Genomic DNA, 16,223 nt, shown 5'->3' on the forward strand with positions numbered 1-16,223 from the left:
AAGTGCAGGATTTGCCTCCTGAGGCAGGAGGCGAGCAGAGGAGGGCACCACGGTGTTGGTTTAAAGCCATTACTGTCTTGAGTTAATGAAGAGCTAATGTGATAAAAGCCACTACGAGTTTCTAATGAGCAGCCCTTTCCATGGGGGAGAGGGAGGTGCTCAAACTAAGGCAGCTCACAAGGTGCGATGCACCTGCCAAGGTGAGCTGAGTTTCGATGACTCTGGCCATCTCAGAATGTCCAGGCTCTTCTCTGTGAGGAAGACATTCTATTTTTGCAAAAACTCCACCAACTGGAAATGGGGATATTGTTGCTTGCATCAGATGTAGAGGTGCAATTATTTGTAACCAAAAAGCAGGCAGAGACTTGGACCCCTGATCAATATCTGATTAGTGCTTGGTTAATGAGCATAAACCACAGAATGGATCGGCCCCTCAAGTCAGACACATGGAGTTTCCACACTGGAGGACTCGGGTCTGGGCCACCAGCTCATCCCATGGTGGGGGTGCAAAGGGGATTCGTCCACACCAGGACCCTTCCCAGGGCAGGCATCCTGGGGCCGTCTGTGTTCCCTGGTACAGGGACGTGGTAATGCTGTAGGTGGGAGGGAATTCAGGCTAAGGGAACACTCGAGAGCTGTCGGCCTGAGCAGGACCTCTGAAGAGTCAGAGGGGAGGCAGCCAGGTTGGTTCCTGCCACAGAGGCCCAGCTTCTAATGGGGCAGGGCCGATGGGTGAGAGACACAGACAGCCTGGGAGGTGGGGACCCGGACAGTTCCACAGTATTCAGGATCATAGACAATGAGGGGAAGGGCCAGCATCTTGACTCCCAAACCCACAACGAGCCACAAACCCCGCTGTCGTCAGCCTTAAGGCAAACCAGGCTGGTGTACCTCCATGCTGGGCGGGTGTCCTCTCCACACTGGCTGGGTGTCCCTCCATGCTAAGCGGTGTCCTCCACGCTGGGCAGGTGTCCCTCCTCACTGGGCGGGCGTCCCCCCACGCTGGGCGGGTGTCCCTCCATGCTGGGCGGGTGTCCCCCCACACTGGGCAGGTGTCCTCCTCCCTGGCCAGCCGGGTGCTTTCCTCCTGTGCTGGGGGTGCCTCTCCTCTTATCGCCTGGTTCCCCACCATGTATTCCTGGGGAGAGGGCAGGAGATGGGGACCTCTGCGCAGACGTGGGGAAGCCCCATCCCAGCCGGGCACACCTGGCCCCCACTGAGCCACGCCTCCAGCCGTGGCACCCGCAGCTCACAGCCTGTGGTGGACACACAAAGCCTCTAAATATGGCAAACGTGGCAAGTGCCTTCAAGGAGCTCAACTTGTTGAATGAAGGACTGGCCTTTATTCTGAGACTAAGTCTTTCCTGTGATTTTAGTGGTAAAATATTATTTTCCTTTCATGAAACATTTGAGCTAGATGTGTACTTTAAAGTCTTCCCTTGGTAGAACTAGAAGTTGGCAACCCTATATTGGTTCCCCTGTATTTTTAAAAACCAACGTTGTCACTGAAATCCAATAAAAGAGCGTACAGCAGGGGTCGCCAAACCCAGTTCAGCACCTGCTTCTGTGAATGGTTTGATGGGAACACAGCCGTGCCCATTGCTGGATGCGTCCTCTCAGGCTGTTTCTGTGCAGCATTGAGGAGCTGGGACAGAGAATGTGTGACTGCAAAGCCTGACATACGTACTGCTGGCCCTTTACAGAAAGTGTCTGCTGGACCCTGGAGGAGACTGTGGCTGCTTTCAGTCTGGGTCTAGCAGAGCTCACTGGACCCAGCCACGTTCCTCCTCATGGGACTCAGTTTCCCCGTCTGTCAAAAAAGGAGGTTGCCACAGTCAGGGTTCCAAAGGTCTCTTTCCAGCCACCGTCTGACTTCCCATTCCACACATCCCACCTGGCCCCTCCTCAATGCCAAGCCCTCTCACCTCCACATCCTGGTCCCTGAGCCTCCAAGGGATCTTGGTCCTCCTCCATACATGAAATCACACAGCAGCGGGCCCCTCCTGCTGAGGGACTGCTTGGAGGAGGCAGCCTCGATTGGCGGGGGAGGACCTCCTGCCTGGCCTTCAGGAACTGGAGAGTCCTTCAGGACAGATCAGCTGGAAATGCCATCCCACATTCCATCCCGAGCGGGGAGAGCTTGGCCCCAGTGGGCAGGGGGTTCACGTGATGTCGTGAGGTTATCTGAGCTCCGTGGAGGCGGAGGAGAGGGGCATCTGGGGTGGGAGGTTCTCAGCCATTCTGACAAAGTGATTTCTCAGTGATGTGATGGACCAGGGCAGGCGCTCAAAGGGAGCACGCAGGTCTCTGCCTCACAGCGGATCAGTAATCCTGAGATGCTGGGAGTCCTGGGCTGACTCGCTGTCCCTCCACCTCCCCCAGCCAGTAGGGCTGAGTGGAGAAGAGCTCCACGCCCAGATCCTGGACCCCAGCCCTGCTCCACCACTGTCCGATGTGTGATTGGCCCAAGTTCCTGCATGTGGGCAGCAGGCCGCCTGTGAGATTTATCTGAGACGTGACAAACCCACGCACAAAAGGCCCTCGGGCCAGCTGGGCACAAGGTGCGGGCCCAGGAATGGAGGTGAGGGGCTGGGGCAGGGTGAGGAAAAGACCAAGGCAGTCAGACGGGCTCTGCATCCCCATCCAGCCCGAGAGACCATCATTCTCATAAACCAGGCCGGCCGTGCTGCTTTCAGCGAGTACAACAGACGGCACCTGGTCCCTTCTTCGCTCACTGGTCAGGGCTTTGCTTCTCTCCCTCCACCTGCTCCATGTCCCTGCCATCATCCCGCCACCCCCACCATCACAGCTGCAGGGCCCCTTTCTGTGCCAGGCATGTGGATCCTCACAGGTTTCACAGACGACAACACCAGGGGCCACGGGTGGAGGGGAACAGTGAGTGCTTCGGGAAGCTGGAGTGGTTTCTCCCTTTGACTTTCTGAACCAGATGAGCCAAATGCAGTCACCACCAACCCCACGACTTTCCCAGCGCTGCCCTGTCATAGAGATGGGTGGTTTCAAATAGTGCCTGATGTGCCAGCGTTGGCCTCACTTGCTCGGGGATGCCTGGCTTGACGAAGGCTGACATCAGTGACGCTGCCCTGGTCAGACCCATCGTCCACTTTGCAAATGAAATTCTGCAGGCATTTGTTCGGATGTTTTCATAAGCAGCTTTAAAACCCTCACAAGGCAAAGTTATTTTTGTTTGTACAAGTCATATTCCTTAGATGCACCAGTGTATTTATCCTTTATATAAACGTTATGTGTATGTATATTTATAGGAGCTGTGTGTGTGTGTGTGTGTGTGTGTGTACCTATGAGACAGAGAGACAGAGACAGAGGCAGAGCTCCTCATATCTTTCTGCATTTCCGAGGTGCCCTCTAGGATCGTTTTCCTTCTGCCTGTATTTCCTCTAGGGTGGGTCTCCAGGTGGCAATTTTTTTGTTTTATCATTTATCACATTTAGTGTCTACTTTTCCCTTTTATTTTGGAAAGGTTTTTTCACTGAGTCATGAACTCCAGGTTCCCCGTGAGTTCCTCGTGCTCCATTGTTTTCCAGCTTCCATCAGTCCTGTTGAGAAGTCAGCTTGCAGTCTTCTCATTGCCACAGTGAAAGTTTTGTGCTCTTTTAAAAAGGAGGCTATGTGTGATGTGATCCCTCTCCACGAACGATTTATTTCTGCTGCTAGTAGGGGACACTAACAACCACAGAGAACCTCAGCCTAAGCAGTTAGCTCTGTGTGTGTGTTCGGACTGCTTCTTCCCAGCTCACCCTCACTCCTGCGGTGCTGCACTTCCAGGTTTTCCTCTTAGGAAAACGCAGAGGAAGCCAGCACAGAGGCATGGGGCTGCCTCTTTAGAGGGGAGTATGGTTGGGACCAGGCTTGTTGCACTCTAAAGTGGTGGGGACATCGTGATGGGGGCAAGGATCATCAGGGTGGGGTCCCCAGTTCCAGAGGCGGACGATCACCAGGCCGTGGCCCCTCCCACCCATTTGCTCACCACATAAATGCATCTATTTTATTGACCTGTAATTCACATGCCATGCTCTTTAACGTGCTCCTGCCTCTGCTTGCTTTTCTGTGTTTTCATGAAACGTGTCTGCTTTGAGAATTTTGCATTCAGTAGAAGCTGAAAGCTGAAGCAAACTCCTAGTCCAACACACCCAAGCTTCCCCCACATCCCAGCTGGGCTTGTCCTGCCTGGGTGGAAGGCCAGAGTGCGGGTCTTCTCTGCAGGGCTGCCAAGGGAGGGTGAGGTAGGGGAGGGGTGGAGGGGGAATACTCCCTGCCTGCTCTGGGGTCCTGGAAATAAATAGTAGCTTCGGGCTCCTCGCAGACCCTGCCTCCTGAGCATGAGGCTGCCCTGCACCCTGGGCTTCTGGCACAGTCTGGCAAATGTCCAGCAGGGCATCTGTGTGCCAGGTCACAGGGACAGCACGGACCCAGCCCCACCCTTGTGGCTGTAATCCCACAGAGGACACAGACATTAAGCAGACACACAGCTGTTTCAATGCAGGTGAGATGAGGATGCACAGGGCCCCATGACTCAGTCCAGAGGGCCAGGAAGGGGTTTTGGGGATGAGGAGGAGTTGGCCAGGTGGAGGAGAGGGAAGAACGTTCCAGATGCAGAACAGATTGTGCAAGATCCCAGGGCTGGTGTGGTGAGAGTCCTTTGTCTCATGCACACAGGAATGAGCACCTCAGGTCTCTCTAAGGGCCCCCCGCATGACCAGCAGCCCCGTCAGCCAGGGGAGACACTGTGCGGGCAGAGGCTGCACCATCCCCAGGGCCCAGCAAGGCACCGGCAGCCCTCCTCTGTGCATGAACACTGCAGGGCCAGGCACTCGAGCTTTCAGGGTTCTGGGGCATCTCAGGCAACCACTAGGATGAGCTGAGCACACACGTGTGCAGAGCCGGGGCAGGAACACCGGAAGGTAGCGGGCAGAGTCCAGCCCCAAGACTTCCAGGTGGGAGAGCCTGCCATGCCAGCGTCAGGAGACAGCAGTTAGGAGCTCACAGAGAGGGGCCTCCACCAGGCACAGTGCTAGCTCAGAGTTGGTGCTCATTAGGCAGTGACTAAAGCCCCCACCCACCACTGCTCCCAGCAGAACTTGGCCCGCAGACCTGGAGATGCTCTGAGGCCACAGGGTGGGGTGTGCTGATGTAGTCCCTCCCCAGGGCAGGAAAGGCTGCTCGGCCAAGGGGAAGCCAAATGCCATTCTCAGGAAGTGGGGAGTGTACCAGTGTGCACTGTAGACCTCAACCCCTGTGTGTCCATGAGGAAACTGAGGCACCAAGCTGAGAGAGCGCATGGGCAGCTCCCTGAGCCCCTCTGAAATGCCAGCGGCCCCCAGTCCCACGGCACCCCCAGATGTGCTCTGTCTGACTGAGTCCCACAGGCACAGCCTCCCGGCTAAGCGGCCCCTTCTAGGTTTGTTTTCCACTGTGTCCTCTGCGGTGTTTATTATACAGCTTCTGTGTATCCAGACCTATACCAGGTCCTGCTTCAGCGCCTCTGAGTCCCTCCCTTTAAGCCCAGCTGGGCTGGGTTCCATGTGAGAGTGGAGGCAACTTGGAGGCGCTGTCGGGACCTCAGATCACCCGGCTCCAGGGCTGGTCCTGCTGCCCCATGCTCTGGAAGCTCAGAGAAGATCTTCCTGCTCTGAGACCTGGTCTTCCCCCAGCTGAAAAAGGAAGAGGTCAGAGCAGATGACCTCAAAGGAACCTCGAGCTCTAGAAGAAATCCTTCCATGATTCTATACAGTGGGGACAGAGTCGGCAGGGGCACTAACACCACCTCTGAGTACACCGAGAGGAAGAGGGTTCCACTTCGCCAGACTCACAGAGAGCTCTGCGGTCGAGGGGGCTCTGCCCAGGTGTGTGCGGGGGCGGCAGCCTGTGGGGCCGGCTGTCCCCATCTGAGCTGCTGTCTCTGTTCCAGGAACCTACGTGATGACCGTCACGGCCAACGATGCTGACGACAGCACCACGGCCAACGGGATGGTGCGGTACCGGATCGTGACCCAGACCCCGCAGAGCCCGTCCCAGAATATGTTCACCATCAACAGCGAGACTGGAGACATCGTCACAGTGGCGGCTGGCCTGGACCGAGAGGTGAGGCGGAGCGGGGTCTGTGTACAGACGGGTGAGCTCCTGGTCCCCGCAGGACGCCCACAGGACCCTCGGGGAGCCTCTCTAGTGGCACAGTCGGGGAATGATCAGAAACCTCCCCAGTGTCACTCTCTTACCATGGGACAGACTTAGCAAAGGAGGCTCTGGAGCACTCACCACTGGCTGCTGTGGGGAGGCCTTGTGAGATTTCCAGAACAGGCCCTGCTGGTGTGTGTGGCTATGGGTGGAGGCCTCAGAAAAGCAGGGACCACCCACTGGGGTCTCGGGGTCTAGCCACAGCGGCACTTGGGCTCTGGGGTGCTCTGACGGCCCCTCTCAGGACCTGAACACACACACCTGCCTTGAAACCCACCCCTTCTGGACCTGGCGCCTTCAAGGAGGCCAACCCCACCTAGGCTGCGGCAGCCTGGCTGTGATGAAGGGGGCATGGAAAAGCAGGGCTTTTCACACAGCCGGAAACCATCACAGCCAAATATATGGGCTGCTGGTTGGTGCCGGGTTCCATGCACCCCCACCTCCTGCACTGTCCTGCGGCCCCACAAGGCTTTTGTGACAGAGGCCTCCCTCCCCCTCTTCATCTCCAGTGCACGCCCCGCTCAGAGACAGACCCCAGGGGGACGCCCTGGGTGGTGGGTGAGGTTGGGGGCCTGCTTCTGCTCTGAAGCCTGCCAAGTGCAGGTGCATCTCCAGCGCTGGGTGGTGTGTCCCTGGAAGATTCACCACCAGCTCCTGGGGCTGAAAGTGCCCCCTGAGCAGCCCCTTGAGTCCCCAGGCGCCCAGGACAGGGCATCACCTGCCTTCCCCATCTCCAGGTCTCGCTGTCTGGTCTCCTGTTTGCACTGTGCCCACAGTGTCAGCATCATTCCAGACGTAATTTACCCTCTAAGGCATTTGGCTCCCAGGAGCCAGTAGAGCCATCTCGCTGGGCTCAGAGCCAGCAGCGTCCTGCCTGCGGGAGGCTCATTTCCAGAGGCCACAGCGCCACTTTCTGGCAGCTCCTCGGTCTTGCTGGCCTCAACTCTCCCGCTCCGAGTCAGCGGCTTCTGAGTGCCTCACGGCCCTCAAGCTCTGGGTGCGCAGGGACCCCACTGCAAGCTGGGGCTGCCAGCCGGTCACCGGGGCTTGCTGGTGTCGCTTTTAGGGCTGGGGCTGGCAAGGAAGTGGCGGGTTCTTCTTCCTGGTTTGGGGCTGTGGGCCTCCAGTTTCTGCCTCAGCTCCAAAAACCAGGACTCACCTGTGGTGCCGTCTTCATCCCCGCCTTTCAGATCAACCAAAGCCAAGCTGCAGCCTGGGAAATGCCACCCGTCCTCATCCCTGGGAACAGCACAAAGGGGTTTTCCTGCACATTCCTAAATCGTAAGGAGGTGCTGCTCAGGATAGCACATGGGGGCAGACAGGCCACTTGGGAGGTAACTCTCGGCAGCGTGTGGCTTGCGGGGAAGGCGAGGCGGCCCCGGGGTGGGCAGGGGCTCGGGACTCAGACCTGCGCAGCCAGGGACATTGGCAGCCCCAGCCGTGGCGCCTTTCATCTGAGAGACGGGAGGGTGATGATGGCCTCGGACTCCAGGGATCGAGATGGAGTCGCGTGGCAGGCAGCGTGAGGGCTGGCACGAGTGGCACAGGCAGGGACTTCTGATGCAGGATTTACATAAATATTTCTTAGAGTGATGTTGGCCAGAATGCCCGGGGCTCCGAGTGAGCTGCAGTCAGTCCCAGCACCTTCACCCCAGGACTGCAGGATCTGCTGAGGCCCTGCCGCCCTCCAGTGGCCAGGAACGAGCGCCCGCTGCACTCGGACAAGGCCCTGCAGAGGAGCTGCGCCTGGCCCTGGTCCTGTCACTCAGCTAGGGAGACGATCCGTGGGCCCATGACCGAGTCCGGAGTGCTGTTAGTGAGGCCCACACAGATGTGGAAGAACCAGATACCGTCCCCCATCTCCTCTGTAGCCTGGGGTCCCCGCCTGCCCTGGGGAGAGAGGGCACCCTCCGTTTGCCCCTCCCACACACACACCTGTGAGCGGCTGGTTTCCATAGGCGGGCACCTCTCCAGCATGTTTGCACAGCTTTTGGCAGAGCAGGTGGTCTGACCGGAGCAGGTGCGTGCAAGCCTCTGCCCACACACTCCTGCACACGTGATGCTCCAGAGGTACAGATGGGATGGCACGGCTGCCAGCTGTGTCCAAGGAGAGGACAGGACAGCCGAGCAAGGGTCAGGCCCGTGGGCGCCAGCACCTCTGGGATGGCCCCTTGCAGGGGCAGGGACAGGGGTTACCTAGAGCCCATAGGCTGCACCATCTGCGAGCCGGCAGCTGCTGATCTGTGACGGGGAAAGCGCAGGGGCAGAAAGGGCCGTGGCGACGCTCAGGGAGATCTGATGTGGCCTCGCCCTCCAGTCCCAGTGCAGGAGCAGGGCTGGCTGCATGCTGGCCCCAGGAAACTGTTCTCTCCCTACTCTATATTGGCTGCGAAGGAGCAGCGTCCAATTGGAGAGGCAGCTGGTTCTATTGAGCAACCGGAGAACAGGGAAGGGGGAGGTGTTCACAGGGTTGGGTGCCTGCAGGGGAGGCATGCAGGGGTGCAGAGGGTTCCAGACGCGCAGACGCTGTCCGTGAACGCACCTCTTCATACATCGCATGTACAACGTGGCAGCAGTCTTCCCTTTTACTTAGGGCAGGGGTTTTCTTACTATAATGATAAGCTGGGGATCTAAAGGGGACCATAGGCTGCCTGCTCTGGCCTGCACTGGTTTCATGTCGGTCCGTACTCCCTCTGGTTTCCGACGGGGTCGAGGGGCTCCCGGTGGCTTCGGACCATCTGGTCTCCTTCAGCACAGATGTCTATAGATAAAGGGACTAAAGACAAACAGCTAAAGCTTTCTCACTGCAGGGTAGAGGGCTGGGAGGGCTGGGGGACTTTGTAGTTTATATTGTAGGAAAGAATATCTGATATTTTCCAGGCTGAAAATACATATAGGCAACATCCGTGGACCCCTCTTCCTAGCTAAAAATCTTGCAAGGCCCGGCAGTCCGTGTGGGTGCAGGCTCTGACCCTGGGAGGGATCAAGAGCGCCATGGAGCCCACAACACCCTAGGGTTCCCCCAGCTGTCCCACCGGAGGGACACCCCTTGGCCTCCCTGGGCCTGGCATTCCTGTGGGCATGTCAAGGCCCATGATAGGGACAGTGCCCAGCCTCCTGGGCTTAGCTCCCCCTGCCCCTACAGATCATGGCAGCTCGGCCAAGGGAGGGCCAGCAGCCCCAGACACCCAGAGACCTCCCCACCCACTGACCAGGCCCCAGTGAGGCCGACCCGGCAGCTGGACCCCCTGCACAGGCTGGACACCGAGGCGAGGCGGAGCCAGCCTGCTCCCCAAGGCCCACAGCAGACACCCGCCCCCCGCCGCCCCCTTCAGCAGCTTCAGCATGACCTGCAAAATGTTCCAAATGAAATGCTCGTTTAAAAGCCATTAGAGGTGTGGTTGACAGACGGAGATTTATGAAGATTGAGGGACATGAGGAGACGCTGGTGTTGCGGGTGCTGGCGTTCTCCGCTGTGTGTGCCTGGGGACATGAACAGCCTGGCTTCTATCCAACGGGAGGCCCCGTCTCATGCATGTCAGGCGTGGTGTGCTGGAGAGGGTGTCCCATGTCTTCTTCCTCCAGGGCTTGTCAGGAACATAGGTGGTGTGGTTATTTTCCTTGATGATCCTTCAGCTGCTAACATTCGATTCCAGGAAGATCCATTTCTGTCTCCTGTTTCTGTCTCATGCATGTGAAACAAGCTGGTTGATGCAGTGAAGCCTGGGACCCCCATGTGGACGGGCGTCACAGGGGGACAGCAGAGCCATAGTCCAGGGGCTCAGGGGACGGTTGTGGGGCTGGACTTCGGGGCCATGTCCCCTGAAACATCCCTGGGGTGCACTGTTTGACAACACGTCTTCGGCTGGGAGGACCCCTAGCCTTCCTCAGACCCCCAGGCAGGGGATGGGGTGTAACCCAAAAGAGGCCTGGCCCCAGGCAGACCATGATAGGGTCATCACCAGGAACCAGCCAGGCACAGGGGCCCCAGAGGGAGGCCTGCGTGGACAAGATAGGCGTGGTCACTCCAGAGAGGACAACAGGCCCTGGCCTGCGTGAGCAGCCGGGAGCTGAGCTGCAGGCCTGGGGCAGCTGGGGCAAGGCTAAGGCCCCATCATGGCCGTGACATCCTCATTCTCAGCCACGATCAAAACAAGACCTTCATGAGCAGCATGTGCCCGGCTGCAGGACCCCTCCCACCTTCTGTTTGCCCTGCCCCTTTCAAACCGAGCCCAAGCTTAGAACATCCAGGTCCCTGAGCTGCTCTCTCCCCAGGTTCGATGCAGCCCCTGGCTGGAAGGTGGCTGTGTGCCTTGAATCTGAGACAGACCCAGGCGTGGCCTGCAGCTGGCTGCATTTGGGTACAGAGACAGTGTTGGGTGCCCTCAGGGCTCCTGGTGAGCAGAACCAAAGGTGTTCATGTCATTTCCACATTGTTTTCCTTGTGCAAATGTGTCTCTTTCCCCTTCTAAGGACACCAGCTCGAGGGCTTCTGTTAGAGACGCTGCCTCCAGCACGCAGCAGCCGTGTTCCCCAGGCCACCGCCTGGCCCCAAGTCTTCAGCAGCCTCTCCCAGTGGGGACATTGAGGCAGGCTCCCCTTCCCAGACATGGAGAGGTCATCCCCTTGGGCCGGTCTCTGCAGCAGTTTATGGCATGGTCTCGGGGTCATGGGTGACCTCTGAATCTGTGACCACTTGGCCGGAGGAGATGCAGGGCCCTGGCACTGGCCACCCCCATCTGCCCACTCAGCCATTCCAGGTCCTGTCTCCCGCCTTGCACACAGCCTCTCCCACTTTTTCGCCTTTGCTTCAGGATAGAAGTCCTGGAAGCTGCCAAAGACTCGGCAGGGTGTGCTGAGGCCGGAGCGCCCCGTACCAGGGCTCTGCTTTCTGCGCAGATCTGTGCTTAGTGTTCAGAGCCGGCCTGCTCGTCATTCGCCCACCTCCTGGGGAAATCCGAATAATGGTTTATGGTTAACCACTTTTGCAGCAGAGGAAGCGCAGTCTCGAATTTTCAACAACAAACAGTAAAGCAACAACAAGTTTTAAGACAATGGCTCCAGGACCACTGTTGCCAGGCATTAGTAAACCCAGGTAGGCAGCCACTCACAGCAGCGTAGACACCAAGCGAGCACCAGTTCGGCCCCCCGGGGCCCGGCGTTCGCCTGGCAGAGCCACTGCCCCCCTGGGCCCAGGCCTCCTGAGCCCGAGAAGCTGATTTCTGTCTGGCTTGGCCTATCAGAGAAGAGCACACATCGGGACCATTTCTCCACCAGCCCAGCTTGCCTTGCCTCGGCCAGACAGCTGCTCAGCCACTTCTGAAAACGACATATCAGTAGTTCCTTTTTCTCTTCCTCCCCCTGTAAAAAGCTTCGTCTCCCCTGCCCTTGTGCAACAAGCAAAGTCTTCAGGGGAAGCACCAGAGGTGCCTCTCAGCACCAGCCTCCATCTGACAGAGTGAGTCATCTTTAGGAAGAAGAAAATCCACAAACATCATTGCTGCCGTGTCTAATTAGGCAGAGCTATGTAAATTGAGTGCTTCTACATGATTAAGATGTCAGGAGAGGCTTCGATAAGACCTGAGCGGTTCAAGTGTCTCTCGTGTACCAGCCGAAGATGCCCCACTTGCTAATCCTATTCATCTGGCGTTGTTTCCTAATTAGAATATTGATGGCCTAATGAGGAGGTGAACCTGCCGCCCGAGCCCCGTTCTGAAGGTGAGAGTGGGCTCTGCAGACGCAGGCGTCGTTCCGCTTGCTGTGCAGTGAAACTAGCACCCGGCCAGCATTGTTCTCAGCGTCCCTTCCAGGCTGCTCCCGAGGACATTTCTTTTGTTATTAGAAACTGGATCCAGCCTCCCGGTCCTATCACAAGAGGACTATCACCTGGTCACCTTCGTCAGCTCGAAATTTCTTCCCAAACAAGGTGGGCCAAATTAATGATCTCCTGGTCTGAAATGATTCTGGGGAAAGCAAAACTCACACCTCCCCGAATGTCTTCGAGACCCTCCGTTCGCCCGGCGCTGTCATCGATGGACAGAGAGTGATAGCATGGCTTTGTTCTACTGCTCGGGATATCGTTCTCACCACCATCGACTTTAGTTAACGTATTCACGTGATTCAGATTCCTGTAGAAAGTGTTCATCGTGACCAGAATGTCCCCTTTCCCTTTGAGAGCGGCGTGGCTTTCTGAAAGGCGTTTCTCCCAGGCAGCCAGCCTCTCGTAAGCTCCACCCAGAGGCATCTGCCTGGGGAGGGCAGTAGCCTGGGGGAGGCGGGGTCAGCACCTCCCACTGGCTGGGGTTTTGAATCTGTCATGGAACCCTGTTTTGAAGACACCGAATATGGCTATGTCGTCTCGGAGAAAAAAAATGTTAGCAATGGAGACACATCTGCTGCTGACCCACCTCGGGCCGGATTTGTGCCCCTGAAGTCTTCCTGATCTCCCCTCTGCCCCCTCCCAAAAGAAGAGAAGAGAGGGAAGGACAGTAGTGAAAAGGTGGACCCAGCCAAGGCGCCGTCATCTCGGGGCTTCAACCTCCCTCCAAAACAGAGGCCCCGACTCCCGAGTCACATGGCGTCCCCCAAGTGGGGGGCACTGAGCAGCCCCAAGAGGACCCCAGGCCAGCAGGTCCCCAGGCACGCTGGGCAGTGCGTGCTCTGAAGTGGGGCCGCACGTGAGCTGGTGCCCACCGCTGCTGTCCAAAGGTTTCTGAAGGCCAGAGCTGGCAGGTGTGGCCACCCAGCAAGGTGCCAGTGAGTGACAGAGCGAGGGCCCCCCAGACCCCAGGAGAGCAGGAATAGCGGTGCTAATGGTGACCTGGTTCCATGGGGGACCCTGGATGGCAGAGGAGGGGGCTGAGCCATAGGACGGCCCAGGTGACCCCAACCACTTCCTGACCAAAGGTCCCTCCCTGGTGAGGAAGCTGAGTGCCCATTACCTTGACCAGCATGTCGGGGCCCTGTGGCCGCAGGGCATGAGTGTCAGCCACGCTGAGCAGGGTCGCAGCAGGGCAGGGTCAGGACAGCTCCTCCATCCATGGACGGCACTGGAAGATGAGCCTGCAGCCCCTGAGTGGATCTCCCACCGCGGGGCCACATGCACATAGAGTGGTCTCCGTGCCCCAGGAACCTGCACTGCGAGGGGAGGGGAGGAGATGGCCATGGAGTCTGAGAGGAAGCTCCATTCCATCCGTGGCATTTTGTAACCAAAGTGCCAAGATGTCGGTCCGGGGCAGGGCTGCAGGAGAGGGAAGCGGTGGCTGCAGAAGAAATCAACCATTTCATGGTGCAGCTCCCCAGCAAGCCACTCCCGTGAACCGGACGCAACATGAACCGTGGCCGGAATTATGGCTCCATGTGGCAGCAGCGGCCAAGGCTCCCGCCTCAAAGCCTCCAGTGGTCAATTAGTTGACCGCTGTTCATCTGCCTTTGGAACTGGGCCCAGGCGACTGGGGATGTAGCTGGAGCAGTGGCCAACGTCTCCATCTGAGAAGGACCAGCGCCAGGCAGAGGGCAGGAAGAGGAGAGGGCAGCAGGTGGGGAGGAGTGAGAACCCATCACAGCTGAAAGTCCAGGTCCCCTGGGGGCCACTGGCCCAGCCACAGACCTGGCCCAATCAGCATCTGGACTGGGTTTAATTGTGGTCCCCAGAAAAGCTATGTCCATGCCCTGCCCCCTGGCAAAGTGACCTTGTCTGGAAAAGGGGCCTTTGCAGATGTAAAGATCTGGAGATAAAATCGTCTGCATTGGGGTGGACCCTAAATCCTTATAGAGACAGAGGGAGACACAGGGGAGAAGGCGGCATGGAGACTGAGGCAGAGACCAGATGATAAGGCCACAAGCCAAGGGTGCCTGGAGCCTCCAGGAGGTGGAAGAGGCAGGATGGGTCCTCCCTCAAGTCCCTAGATGGAGCCGGGCCCTGCCCACGCCTCCACCTCGGACCTCTGGCCTTCTGGACTGCTGTTTTTAAGTCACCTCATTTGACAAGACCCTGACGGGAAGCGGCCAGACTCAGTCCCTTTTGCCGAGAAGCCTGTGTCTGGCTTTGTGATGAGGCTTTATCAGCACACGGCATGGTTGGCCATTTGTACATGCGCGGTGCCACACACCAGGACGGCACCATGACGTGAAAGCCAGGTTGGGAGGAAGGAACAGGGATTTCATCTGCATCCTCGGCGGCACGGCCCCTTTGTTGGTCAGATCCAGGGTCTCAAACCCAGAGACAGGTTCCACCACAGAGGTGCAGTTCGTATTAATCTTGTTTTAACTTGGCCAATGTTGAAGCAGGAGATTTCTATTCAAATCCCGATTTCTGGATTCTCTTAAGATTCAGATCCTCTGGTCACACGGCCTGCTTTCCTGCAAGGCTCCAGGAGGTCTGGGCTAAGGGAGTGACCACCCAGGGCTCTGAAGCCCCTGGCCCGGAGGGTGCAGCCCCTCCCTCCCAGGGCTCCAACGCCAGGCCCAGGGCACTCCCTGAGTCACTGTGTGAGGCTATTTTCCCTGCCTTAGAGAAATACTTCCTCTAGGTCTATCATAAGTGAGAAAATGAAAGACAAAAGACCTGTGCAGCTCAGGAGAATGGGAGCGGAGTGTGTCTGCAGAAGAGCAGCGTATTCCCGAGTGTCTCCCAGCACCCCAGGTGACGTGGCCCCCCCAGCCCCCCACCTCTTCCTGTGTGTCCGAGAAGTGCCCCGGCCGGCCCTGCACGTGCCTTTCCTTCTCTTTTATGTCCACTGTCTCCCCCACACCTGGCGGAAGCCACTCAGACCCAGGGCACCTGCTCCGCTGTCTCCAGCCTCTGCACATCCCCTGCTCTGTCCATGCCCAGGAGCCTGGCAATCCTGTTCAGACACCAATGTGAACTCTTGTCTTCTCAAACCCCACCATGGTTTCCTGTCTCACCCAGGGTCGGAACCAAACCCGGCTCCATGTCTCCGGCACACCGAGCCCACCGTGCCTGCCCCAGGGCCTTCTCACTGGCTGTTCCCCCTGCCTGCACTTTCCTCCCAAGTTCCCCACGGCTCGATAGCCACATGTCTGCTTGGCAGACAGCCCTGCCCACCGCCTGGTTTAATCCAGCGCACTGAGCACCCTGTCCCTCTCTCCTGCTGTGTTTTCTACACGGCCTCTGTCCCCAGCTGATGTGATACTCTTTGCTATTTGCCGTCGGTCTCCTCCCCTAGAGCCGTGCTTCCAACCTAGGGTGACATCCCTCTTGGGACACTGGGCAAGTGATGGCATCTGTGGTTGTCACTGCTGGGTAGGGGCACCACTGGCATTGCATGGGTGGAAGCCAGAAATGCTCAGCCCCTCTCAGTGCCCAGGACGCCCCACCGCAGAGAATGACCTAGCCTCAGGGCTGACAGTGCCCAGTGTGGGAAAAGCTTCCCCAGAGCGTCAGCCACAGGAGGGCAAGGACTCCAGGAGCCACTGGAATCCGTGGCCCAGAAACCCTGGGCCCCTGGAGAGCTCAGGCACGTGGCCCTCCACAGTCGGGTGTGACTGTCCGGCCCCTGGAGAGGGAAGTGTTCTCCTCTGAGACCCAGGGGTCGGGGGTCAGAAGAGGCCCCAGGGAGGAGCCCCCAGTGCCTGCTGGGCTGACAGGACCTCCCCTGCCTGCCACCATCTTGTTCTTCCCAGACATCTAGACTCTTGGAATCACCAGCAGTCGTTCCTGGCAGCTCCTCTTTCCTCTGTGCCCAGCAGAGAATGTGAGAGACAGAGAGAAGGAGACAGAGAGAGAGAGAGAGATGGGGGAAGCAAGAGGGTCCCAGCATCCCCCACCCCCCTTCACCCCCATGTGGTGGGTTTTTTGGATTTACGAAGCAGAGACCTTCTTTGTGGCCTTCCTGCCCCCAACACCAGGCCAAGGGAGGACTCGCTGCCTGGAACTGGGAAAGGTTGGCGTTTTCTCTGGGTTTGATCCAGCTCTGCGCAGCAGAAAGCAAACCTGGCTATAGAGTGAGAGGCGAGGGTCCGCTGGAGTTGGGCTTGGGGACACAGCGCAG

At 58.1% G+C, this 16,223-nt stretch overlaps 1 protein-coding gene across 1 annotated transcript in view; it reads left to right on the forward strand.

Annotated features, from left to right (window-relative positions):
• Nucleotides 1-16,223, forward strand: part of CDH4 (cadherin 4) — a 681,345-nt gene that overhangs the window by 614,148 nt on the left and 50,974 nt on the right. The window contains exon 7 of the mRNA XM_033186955.1: nucleotides 5,945-6,117. Within this exon, the coding sequence (XP_033042846.1) occupies nucleotides 5,945-6,117 (173 nt within the window). The remainder of the gene's footprint in view (nucleotides 1-5,944; nucleotides 6,118-16,223) is intronic.

The sequence above is a fragment of the Trachypithecus francoisi genome, unplaced genomic scaffold (assembly GCF_009764315.1).
Source record: "Trachypithecus francoisi isolate TF-2019V2 unplaced genomic scaffold, Tfra_2.0 Lachesis_group21, whole genome shotgun sequence".
NCBI lineage: Eukaryota > Metazoa > Chordata > Mammalia > Primates > Cercopithecidae > Trachypithecus > Trachypithecus francoisi.